This window comes from Phocoena sinus, chromosome 11 (assembly GCF_008692025.1).
Source record: "Phocoena sinus isolate mPhoSin1 chromosome 11, mPhoSin1.pri, whole genome shotgun sequence".
Classification (NCBI taxonomy): domain Eukaryota; kingdom Metazoa; phylum Chordata; class Mammalia; order Artiodactyla; family Phocoenidae; genus Phocoena; species Phocoena sinus.
The window spans coordinates 67723452-67736204 of record NC_045773.1 but is presented as its reverse complement, the minus strand read 5'-3'; the positions used below and the strand labels follow the sequence as shown (position 1 = coordinate 67736204).

The 12753-nt window shown below is 43.8% G+C and overlaps 1 protein-coding gene across 1 annotated transcript in view; it reads right to left on the bottom strand.

Annotated features, from left to right (window-relative positions):
* The window catches only part of ZFAND3 (zinc finger AN1-type containing 3), a 320844-nt gene that overhangs the window by 20442 nt on the left and 287649 nt on the right, over positions 1-12753 (bottom strand). Inside the window, exon 5 of the mRNA XM_032647943.1 lies at positions 6630-6797. Within this exon, the coding sequence (XP_032503834.1) occupies positions 6630-6797 (168 nt within the window). The remainder of the gene's footprint in view (positions 1-6629; positions 6798-12753) is intronic.

Below are 12753 nucleotides of genomic sequence, written 5' to 3'. Positions count from 1 at the left end.
AGCCATAAGGTAACATAACACCCAGCTGCTGTCTCAGAAGTGCTGGAAAAACTTTAGCCTTTCACTGCCAGACTCAGCATAAAACAACAGGAGCTCCTAGAGGGCTGGGATCTTGGTCACCACACTCTCTATACAACACACTGCAGAGCATGGACTCGATACTCAACGGCAGTAATGATAACACCTAACTGGCCAAACCAATTTGTTCATGATAAAGGATCTCAGGTGTTTCCATGGATACTAGGGTTTTCTGACAGATCCAGGCTAGAACTCTGTACACAGAATAAGGCCTTTTATAAGAAAATATAGCCTCGCTTTCTTTGAGACACAGGACAGAATGTCAAATGTCCCTGACAGTTTTAAATCACACTTGGAAGAGAGTTAAAATAAAGGCCTAGATGTGGGCTTATTTGTGGTGGTTTCTGATGCTGGTGGACTGGACCAGCCTGGTAGTTTCACGTCACCTACATGCTTCATGATCACCACAGCTCCTCGCCCCACACTCGACCTCAGAATATCACTATCTGTTCACCACTCAGTCAGTCCACTGTACTGGACGGGGACGGCTGTGACACGTGCACATTCCTTTCCACTTTGTGAATCAGTTCACATTCTCCCTAGATCGTTCCTCTAAGAAGATTCAACAGCCTCCTGGGCTTTCCTGTGTGCTTAATTTTTTTAAAAAAAAGTCAAATTAGATCGTGTTGACCACATTCAAACCACTGATAGCTTTTCACTGCAAACCAATGTCCAAACCCTACAGCCTGGAATCTGGAATCCCTTCCCTCCTTTTCTAGCAGTCTCTCCTCACTCAACCCCAAGTCTCCATCGGGCTGCACAGGGGTCACCTGCAGAACACCAGCTTGGTCCAAGCATCCCCTCTTTCTGCACTTCTAAGTCCCACCCTTCCTTTAATGCCCCTATTGTGGAAGCCTGTCCAGAGTCTTCCAGTTGGAATTAATCTCTCCCTCCCCATATTCCTATAACATATGGCTTGTACCTTGAGGCTACCCTGGATGCCACTTATTTCATGCATGTGCCTGCCTTCCACTCAGGACCAGCAAATTCCTACTCTGAATGCCTATTTAAATCAGCTTGGGGATCTTGGAAAAGTGGCTGATTCCAGGACTAAGCAGGTACAAGATGCGTCCAGAACACATCATGTTAGGCCAGAGTAAGAAAATGCTTTTTAAAAAATGGGAGGCAGGGACTTCCCTGGTGGCACAGTGGTTAAGAATCCACCTGCCAATGCAGAGGACACGGGTTCGATCCCTGGCCCAGGAAGATCCCTCATGCCGTGGAGCAGCTAGGCCCATGTGCCACAACTGCTGAGGCCCGCCTGCCTAGGGCCTGTGTTCCGCAACAAGAGAAGCCATCGCAGTGAGAAGCCCGTGCACCGCAATGAGGAGTGGCCCCCGCTCCCTGCAACTGGAGAGGGCCCGCGCACAGCAACGAAGACCCAACGCAGCCAAAATTAATTAATTTTTTAAAAAAACAAAAACAGGAGGTATGTCACAAAAATACAGAATTCAGCTTGAAGGAATTTCCACCGGCCAAATCTGAGACAATTTGAGCAACAAAATAATTAAATACAGTAATGAATTATAAACCACTGAAAAATATAAGAGCCCAATGAGTCCAAACCAATAAGAGATAAATAAATGGGGGAGGAGAATGCTCAGTGCAAATGGTAAATGCAGGAGAAGGAGTGGAGTTAGCAAAGTATCATTTTGCAACCATCATAGTAAAGACTGGTTCAGGCAAGAATCATCAATGGATGCTAAATCTAGGAGACCTTTTTGATGATGATCAGGACATTTATATAGTCAAAGTGTTTCCCACAGATTGCTTACTAGTTGCAACGGCAAAAATACTATTTTTAGAGACATCAGGCAACACCTAGACTGGGTGAATGAAGCAAAATTAACATCAATAATGAGATGCAGATAAACATCCGTGCCTCCCAATGAAGAACCCTGAGGGGGACACAACATCACCCACGTAGCATTCTGGCTGGGAATATATAACCTGAATCTAATCATGAAGAAACATCAGACAACCTCCAAACAAGGAGTGCTCTATTTAAAAAAGTGGGGGGTTGGGAAGGGTAAGCAGAGGAGGGTGGAGAAATGTAGCCTTCAAAATGTCAATATCATTAAAAACAAAGAAAGGCAATGAAAATGTTCCAGCTTAAGAGTCTAAAAGAGACATGACAACTAAATTCAACACTTGATCATGGACTGGATTCTGTACTAAAGGGAGGAAAACGCTTTTATGAAGTATATTATTGGATCAACTAGCAAAGCTAGAATATGGACAAGAGATCTGATAAAAGTATTTATCAGTATCAATTTACTGAAGCTGATAACTGTGCTGCGATTATATAAAATAACTATTCTCAGGAAACATTCATTGAAGTTTATAGGGATAAAGGGTCACAATGTTTGCAACTTACTTTCAAATGGTCCAGGACAAACTTTTAATTTCCAAAATGTAAAAAAAAAACAATACCCAGAAACCTTTTCTGATTTAATTGTTAAGTGTGAGGCCCAGACATTCTATATTTTAGAGGCTTCCCAGATTGAGAAGCTCCTAGAGCAGTGGTTCTCAAAACATGGTCCTCAGACCAGCAGCATCAGTTATTACCTGGGAACCTGTTAAACAGGCCCACTGAGTCAGAAGCTCTGGGGGTGGGCCCAGCAGACTGTGTTTTAACAGCCCTCTGTGCAATTCTGATGCCCACTTAAGTCTGAAATCACTGACCTAAACTATGAGCTCCTACATTCTGTATTCTACCTCCTATATTCCCCACAAAACCTTGCAAAATGCTTTATGAAAAATCACATCTCAATAAATGCTAGCTGAATTTAGCTTGACAGTGAATGAAAAGGCAGAAATGACCACTGAGGCACTTTAAGTCGATAAACTAAAGGTCCCAGCTAAAGCATCACTCTGAGTTTCTAAAGGGAATATAAAATTTATTTTGAAAGCACTAAACGAAGTCAGACTACTCAAGAGGTTAGTAAAAGCACTGTTGTCCCAAAAGGGAGCATATCATCTTACAGTTTAAGTCACTGTCAACTGAAAACATGCCATAACTTTCGTAAGTTCTTAGACTGGTATTTAAAAATTAATTCTGTGGTTCTGGGAAGCAATGCATAGCAATTAAAATGCCATGCGGTATGCATCATGCAAGATCTGATTAGAAAACACAGTATCCACGTGGCTGTGCTGTGGCCCAGATTGGATGAGGATGGCCAGATTTCAGAACACCCTCCAGGTGGCCTTTGGACAGACAAGACCCCTGTAAAGACAATGAGCTGATCAATTTGCCTACTGAGTAGAAAATGAAACAAATAAATCCATTTTTATGCAATTGTTTTCCATCTTGAGAAGTTAAACTGCTGAAGATACGCTAGGATGCAGGGTATCATCCCAGCCTCACCACATGCTTTTACTGATTGGCACCCAGAAAGATTTCACAGGAAAAGGGTGTTACTATGGTATTGTTGATTTAAAGGTTACTAGTCACAGCGAGGCAGAGGAGAATTCATCTTCAAAATTCACCTCCTTATTGAAAGCCCATGGAGTGTCTTGGCAATTAACAATTCCTATCACCTCTAGCTGTTCCCTATGTGAGAAGGCTCAGAACTCGCCTTACAAATTGCTCTTTTGAAGATCAAAGGGGAGCTGAATGTGTCTGTGTGCTCTCGATGAGACTGTGATTTAATGGAATTTTTAGAGAAGGCTTGCTGGCAGTGTTTGGATGACAGCCCCAGGCGGAGGATTCAGGGGAGCTTGGCCACTCTTCCCTTTGGAGCGTCTTCCCTGTCTTTAATTGGCACCTCATTAGAAATTAATGAAAATGACATCCTCTGTTCTTCCTGCTCTAGGCATCGAATGCTACAAAAAGGCCCATCACAATTCATAACACATTCAATTTATATAGCAACGGCTCTTAAGCATTATTTATGAGATGTGAATTTCTTGTCAGCAGTTAATAACCTGTACAGAGTGGAAGGGGAATGGAAAAAAAGATTGTGAATACATATAAAAAAAAAGATTTTCTGCAGTGGAAAAGTGTTCTGTTTGAGTTCAAACCGCCTTCCTGAATCTGCACTTTCAGTAGTAAATTACTGTGTTTCCCGTCTTCCAAAACCTTCCAGGGCAGTCAAACGTCTCCCTAGCACTCCATGCGGCCTCAAGGAAATAACTGTACAACTCACCTTTTCCTAGAGATCCAAGCAGACAGGCAGGAGGAACACAAGAGATATTTGTCAGGGACAGTCCCAGAGGTGTGTGTTCCCATTACTGTCCTTCGTCTTTTAAAATGTGGCAGCTGAATCAGTCATTTTTCTGGGCACGTAAGTATAATGCTCTCAGTGGGCTCAACTGAACTCCCAGCTCCCTCTAGGAAGGCTGCATCTGGAGGGACTGCGGAAAGCTCAGGGCTCTCTTCTCCAGCAGAAAAATCAAATCTCCCTATAAGACGACCCTCAGAATTGGGCATAAGCCAAGGGACCACGTGTTAGATCATTTAAAGAGAATGCACGTCTATGGCAAACCCAGTAGGCACTTACTTAGAAACCCAGCCTCCTGCCTGAGAGGTGAAGAGCACAGCAGAGTAATCTGCCCTTACCAGAGTCAGTCAAGTTGGCTTCACTTTAGGAGCACGTGAAGTCAACCAACATGTATTTCTAGATATTTTCAGCTTGGTGCTTAAGACCTTAGGAAATTAGGTGGCTTGCATCAAAGCTGAAGGGTAAACTGGGAGACTCGGTTACCACACCTCTGGATCTCTCAGCACTAAACTGTGAATTCTCACTGCTTGCCTGACAAGGAGAGGAGGTTATTAGCCACTGCCAGAGGCGAGACAGCACACTTGATGGACCAACTGCTTGATCCACTAGGGCAAGTCCTGTGTAATACCCAGAATTCAGTTACTTTCAAGAAGGAAACAAGAATGTAAGGTACAGGAAAATCCCCTGATTCTAATTTAGGAATCACCAAAGGCCTGTGTTACAAAAGCAACAGGCAAACGGTCAGAGAAGCTGCACAACACTGGTAACAGACTGAACTGCTGAAGCCCCCAGGGGTCCACGTGAAGACCTAAGCAATAACCTGCAGACCACAAAAGATCAGACAAACCACTATGGGCACAGCTGGTTAGCCATGAGACCCCAAAGTTTCCTTGGGTAACCACAGTATTCCTTCACTACCTCATTAAGAATTTTACATTACCTGGGAGGGCTGATCAAGACACAGCCTAAGAAAAAGGTTCTGGGCTCACCTGGACCACATCACATTGCAGGAACAGAAGTGAGGTTTGAAAGTTCTGCTGACAGCCTCTGCACCCACGTCTTATCCTACCTCTCTCCTTACACTTTCACACAAGCATTTAGTAGGATAAATAAATGCCAGGCTAAAGAATAAAAACTTGTCCAGTGATACCTGGACTCCACATGCCAGTCACCATTTCTGCAGTTGAATATAAACATGTTTCTGATACTGCCGAGTACCACACACCAGACTGTGTAACAAACAGATTTCTACTCATGACAGGAAAGGAGTTCCAACTCAGTTTCCATGAGAGGCTGGAACTCCCTCCTGTCCTTCTCATTTCCAACAGGGCAGATAACTCAGGGACAGGAGCAGCGACGGCTATCTCTTCAGAAGATGAAGAGCTTTGAGCAGCTGTAACTTTCTAACTGCTGGGAGAACCACCCAGTCCTGAATACCAGCATCAGTACTTACAGGATATCTATGGCCATCCCAGAGGTAAAAGGAAGCTTCTAAAAGCTTACTTCTAAGAACAAAGGATACAGGACTCTCAGAGGCTAGAGCCAATGTGCCTGATGACAGCTCTGTCCCAAAGAACAATTTCACAATATTATGCTCTAAAGTCAAGAAATAAAAACAGGGACAGGAAAACTGTAAGTCAGCCTAAATAATGCAGCTACACAATTTCGATTCCATGTGACACGATGTATGTGGTCAAAGGGAGAGGAAGGATTGTTCTAAGTTTTGTTCCACTGTGGGCAGGCATAAAGTTTTTAAAAAGTACATCCCACCAAAAATTCCAAGAGTTGGTATTACACTGGATAATACAGAAGGAAAAGGTTACTTTAAAGCTATTTCAAGGGGCTAACTGACAATGAATTATGGTTCAAAGAAAATGATTTTCTAATCAAACTTTAATTTAAAAGGGATATGGGGGAGAAATCTTCCATTTATTATATACAGTAAGAAGCTCATTCAAAATTAATTTAATATCTGAATTTTATGGCACATATCTCAGAATTTCACTGGTTTGGTTAACTTCTAAATAAGTCATCAATGAGAAGGAACCACAGTAATATGCAGTGGGGAGAAGCTGAGAGCAGTAAGCAGTGACAATGCAACTCTAATGAAATATGTGTAAGAGCAGTTGGGGAGGTTTTTGCCTTTTCTGTATGTGTGAGAGGAAATAAAGGGTGTTTAGAAATAAGAATCCTCTACTCTGATTTCCCAAGCTCCAAACCTACAGCTCGCAGGGAGGTACTCGGGATAAGAATGAAGGAGCTCAGCCTCTCAGGGCGCCAAGGACACAGCCTCCACCATGCTGTGTCCTCCACTGGGGGGACGCTTACCGCAGCGGCACGATCCCAGTTCCTGCTGCACCAGCTCCAGTTTGGTTTGGCACTGGAAGCACCGACGTCGGCTTTTCTGTTTAGATCGGCTGGTTTCCTCGGATCGTTCAGTATTCTCCAGTAGTCGTGGACGTTTCACTGGCGAAGCCTCATTCTCAGACTGTGAATCTGAGCAAAACAACACATTTGGGGGTCAGGGTTAGTGCTCGGCCTGGCAAGCACAGCTGATTAATGTACAGCCAAGGCATTCTTCTGACCAGGCTACTGCCCTTTTCCAGGAACTGGATCAGTATGAGCAAGAGCCAGTTCTTCCAACTGGCCTGGTTTACGTCACACATTGTGACAAGCATGCACCTTTAGAGCTGACTTCTAACAAGCCAGGCCCAAGCTAGGAGAGGAGGGTGGGTGGCTCAACAAACGTCGGTTCTGTGCTGTCTTTAAAAAACATCCATCTCTATGAGGAGACCATTCGAGCTGGAAATGGGATCCTCTCTTTGTGCCCCTTCTTTGGGTCCTAGCTGTTTACTGCTTGTATTGGTTATTTATCTCTTCTTGGATCTTTGTCCTTAAGTAGACTGTACTTCGCCAGAGAAGGGACTGTGTCTACTATTTCTGTATGTCACCATGTTTAGCACAATTCTATACCTGAAGTCAGTGTTTCATGGGTGATCCATGATCTTTTCTAGTAAAAAGACATTTCTAAGGGCTTCCCTGGTGGCACAGTGGTTGAGAGTCCGCCTGCCAATGCAGGGGACACGGGTTTGTGCCCCGGTCTGGGAAGATCCCACATGCCGCGGAGCGGCTGGGCCCGTGAGCCATGGCCGCTAAGCCTGCACATCCAGAGCCTGTGCTCCGCAATAGGAGAGGCCACAACAGTGAGAAGCCCGCGTACCACACACACAAAAAAGACATTTATTCCTATGCACGACTAAACACATAAGAATCAGGTTCTAATACTGAAAATGATTCCAACTTTACTCAGAGTGAACAAGTGTCCTTGCTTGTTCACAAATAAGCTGTCCCATGGCCTCCAGAGTGGGGTGGTACAGAGGCAGCACTTGGCACCGCAACCCTAGGGCTGGTGCCAAATTAGCAGGTGAAGGGAGATGTAGTGTGCAACAAGTGTTTTGTATAATCTTAAAAAAGTAAAATGCAATAAAGTTCATGTCACAGGCAGACTGTAAATAACTCTTGCTTTCAAAAAAAAAAACAAAGAAAAGAAAAGAGCCAGCACTTGGGGGGCTCTGTATTCTTGGAATTACTGCCACTACATACTGACGATGCACCTCTCGCCAAGGTTCCAAACTGATTTGTGCTAAAACACCTCTGGAAGAGAGTCTCCTAATACAGTAGCTTCTTACTGGTCTCCCTGCCCTTCCCCTTGTCCTACAGTCTATTCTCCACACAGCAGCCAAGTGACCCTGTTAAAAATCAAGTTAGAATCACTTCACAGTCCTGCTCAAAATCCTCTAATAGCTCCCCTTCTTGGAGGAAAAGTTCAGATACTTCCAATGACCCTCAGAAAGGCCCTGCCTTTCTTATGTGCCCTCCTCCCATCTCTCTTCCCTCATCCCCTGCTACTCTCTCCCTCTGCTCCACCCACACTAGCCTCCTGATTGTCTCCTACCTCAGGGCCTTTGCACCTTCTGGTCCCTTTGTCTGGAACACTCTTCACCCAGATCTACAGGGAGTCCCCTCTTTTAAGTCTTTTGAGCTACATTTTCAATGAGGTCTTCTTCCCTGAAAACCCTATCTAGACCACTCTTGCCCCCTTCAGCAGCACTTCCCTTCCTCCCTTTTATTCCTCCACAGCACTTATCATTTGACATTATCCTCCAGGAGAATGTAAACTCCTGGAGGGCAGGAAGTTTCACCAGCTTTGTTCACTAATGTGCCCTCTATGCCTACAACTCAGTATTTCTTACATGAATAAATCTTCTCCTAAGGCAGTCCTGATTTTCTGTTTACTGTGTCTCTAGTGAGAAGCGGTAGACCGTTGGCAGTTTTTCTTTCTTTTTTTTGGCCGCACTGCGAAGCATGGAGGATCTTAGTTCCCAGACCAGGGATCGAACGGAACCACGCCCCCTGCAGTGGAAGCACAGAGTCTCAACCACTGTACCACCAGGGAAGTCCGGCTGTATTTCAAGGAAGGCTGTTTGTATCCCCTTCCCAGCCTCCCTCTGTGTGGAGAAGATGCTGCATTTCGCCAGAGCACTCACTGGCCCCGACAGTGACAATGGTAACAGTTTGCTCACAGCCCTCTGGCCCACCGCACCTTGCACTGACTTTCAGAAGGTACGCACCATTCTTAGCAATTGTAAACTTCATTTTTCATTTCATTTAGTTCTTGCAGCCTCCATGACATTTTCCCCCAATACCAACCAACTAAACAAGGCCTTTGATGAAAACAATTGAAAGCAAGTTCAGCCTATTTCCCAGCTCTGCTGAGCAAAGCTGTCCAAACCTAGTCAGTATGATGACTGAGGCAGCCAGACACACCAGGCCCCTCCCCTTCCCCTATAAGAGCAACAAGCAACAATCTAAATGTAAATCATTACAAGGCAGGAAGACAAAAGAAATTCACCTGGTATCAGGGTGGGGTGGGGGGTGGGGGGGGTGTCCTTTTTTACAAACCAGAAAGGGCACTATTTGTATTAATAACCCTATTTCGACTTTTTTTGTTTTCCATTGGGTAACAAGAAGAGAAAATTCTAGAGTAAAAACCGAAACAAAAAAATGGTGTTTGTTCTGAGACAAGGTCCTAAATCTGGAGCATCCACATAAGAAATTATCCCCCAACCCTGGGGGGGTGAGGTGGGGAGAGGAGAGAGATTAGGGTTCACACAAGAAGGTGGCTGAAGGCTTTGCATTATTAAATTGTTAAAATCCAGAGGGTCTTGACACGAGGCCAGCACACCTCAAATATAAAAGAGGACCACTCGGACCCTCTTTTATTTGCACTGCAACCTCATAGAACTGAGCTTGTGTATGGAAATGCAATGTTCACATTCAAAGCTGTTTCCCAAGTGAATCTGCTCCAAACTGTCAAATGTGCTGTCTACCTACATAGCACCTATTTCCATTTCTAAAGCAAGCCTCTGCTACAAGAAGACAATTTACTTTCAGTATGTCAATGTTATCCATGGCTAACTATTTTCAAACAAGCAAGAGAGTGATATGCAAAGACAATATTTTTTAACATATGATTCCTAAGACTGAGAAACAATTCACATTGATATAATCATCACTGGTCATCACCAAACAACCCAGCTGATGGAATGCCCCCAAATTAGGAGGCCTGTCCAGAATTAGAATTCTTCTAATTCTCCACCTTGTCTGACCAATGAGCACTCAATAATAATAAAACTAAGGAATAGGTCTGCATGGTCTCATCCTGAAATTTTCCTTTATCCATTCCACACTATATATAAAGACAACTGCATTATTTGTTCTGGAAGGCAGGAGGCATGGGATGTTCCTGAAACAGTGGGTCCTTAGGGAGGTCTTTGATGCTGCCAACAGCTTCTGGCGGCACTGCACTGGCCATCCTAAAGGAACACCACTCAGCCCTAGTCAGTCCTCTGAGAGTCAATGTCAGCATCTGTGCAAGTCCAAGACCTAAGGCATCCATGTATAGAAAGCCTGAGCCATGAGAAGCAGTCCTCAACGAGTCTGAACCAAGACAGGTGAAATGTTTACCAGAATGTATTATTTTTCAGAATCAAGGAACTACTCCTAGACATTAAGAGATTCGTAACTTTAGCATTCTGGAATACGCCCACTTATCCTTCACTCAGTCAATGGTCTATTAAGTGGAAAGGAATCCTTGTGCCCTCTAATGCTCTCTACCACAAGGAGGGAGGGGGAAAAACTCCCTAAACTGTTTACCACCTTCCACATGCTGCCATCCAGATATATGTTATCTGTAACTTCTTGGCGAAACAAACCATTCCTTGGCATTTCCTCACAAGTCAACTTAGTATTTTAATTATAAGCTGATGAAATAAATAGCTGTCTACAGGATCATCATCATGTCTGCATAAGAAATTTACATCTCCTCTGCTAATTACTTAATGAAATCTGTGCCATGTGGGGAGGTGCCTAAATAAGAGAAACAGATGTCCAGGACAGGGATTTTAATTACATAATAATGAACTAAATAATTCAACTGTTCAATTACAAATTTAATGGCAATTTTAAAAGGACCACCAGAAGGAAAAGATCCAATTATGGTCAACACTCAAGGAACCTTCATCTACTGTCCATATTTGAATAAATTAAAGTTTGATTATTTACTTTTTGCTCACAAATAGTAAATAGGTCTTGTTACCCTGAAGCATTTTCAACTCCTCAACAATGATGGAAAACACCTACCAATCTGCTTGCATAATCTGAACTTGGTTAGTAAGGGTTTAATGCCGAGAGACAGATGAGCAGAAATAACTCATATGCAGCTGTAACTGTCAGAAGAAACGCATCCTTGCAAGGAGCATGCTCATTAGCAGCAGGAGTGTAGCGGCAAAGCTAGGGACTGTTCCCACCCCAGGAGTTAGGAGTGACTTCTAATTAAAGTCCTTCATAAAGGGCCAACAAAGCACCTTTCCCCAGTATGCTTTTTCTTGAGAACATAATCTAGTCCGTATGTACCCACACAAGAGCTGCCCACATGCCTATGCCAGGCTCACAGTTCTTGATATTCAACCAGTCCCCCTCTTCCTCTGCCTACGTTTAACGGCCTGAGGAAGATACCGCATAAGACCTTCTAGTCAAAGGAAAGTCTGATCAAGAATCATAATGGGATTAAATGAGAAAGGAAAATCTTAAGAAAAAGTATTTTATCTCTCAGTTTCCTAGATTTAAAGTAACCATTGCCTTATTTGTGACAGAGAAGTAAGTACAGTGATTTTTAAAATATATAATCCTCTGAAGAGAGAAAGTCTTCTAATTGTACCTTCCTAGCCAATAGCAGAGAAGTAGTGGTAAGACTTTCAATTTAGGAACACAGTTTAACTGGAAAACTTGACTGGAGACGACAACAGACCTACTTCTTTTAAAATTCTGTTTTATCTCTGACAGAAATTCACATTTGTTCCTTACTGTCACTGTTCTTGTCTTTATAACTCATGTTCTCTCCTGAAAATTTCCAAATAAAATGTGTCAGCCCTGTCAGAGTTGAATCCCAATCTCTGAATCTCCCATTGCTCGGCAGCTGGCAGCCCGCACACAACTGAGACTGCTAACCATGACCATGTCCCTCTGACACCTCAGGCAGGCTCCTGACCCTCTGCACAAGCCAACACTCATGGTTTTGAACAGCAGAGTTGAAATAGCAAAGTGGCAACAAAGAGAAGGAAGCTTCTTCTATTCACTTCACCCATACCTTCCCTCACTTCTAAAAAAGATGAATCTGTTTAATCTCAGGTTTTATGACAGCTTTTGAGGTACTCAGTTTTTTTAGAACCTATCACAGTCTCTTGACAGACTGACATTTATGATCCCAACCGTCTGTGCAAACATCAGTAAGAGCAATAATTAATGAACCCTCACACATCCCTGTGGTCTCTCCTTCGACCATTTATAAGAAGCTTAAGGGCTTCCCTGGCGGTGCAGTGATTAAGAATCCGCCTGCCAACACAGGGGACACGGGTTCGATCCCTGGTCCGGGAAGATCCCACATGCCGCAGAGCGACTAAGCCCGTGTGCCACAACTACTGATCCTGCAAGCCACAACTACTGAGCCCACATGACACAATTACTAAAGCCTGCGCGCCTACAGCTCGTGCTCCGCAACAAGAGAAGCCACTGCAATGAGAAGCCCGTGCACCGCAACAAAGAGTAGCCCCCGCTCGCCACAACTAGAGAAAGCTCGCACACAGCAACGAAGACCCAATGCAGCCAAAAATAAAAAATAAAAGAAGCTTAAGCTGCTAAAACCTCTGCCCATGAAAAACACCACACTCTCACTGGAAAAACTGATAAAAGACACTTAAAATAGAAAATCTGTTTTACAGGTACTTTCTCCCTCTCTTTCTCCTCAGACGTCCTTTCAGTGTGTGCAGGGATTAGATTCATCCTCTCTGGCTTCTTACTCTGTATGTCATAAAAGGCTTCAGGAGAGAAAACT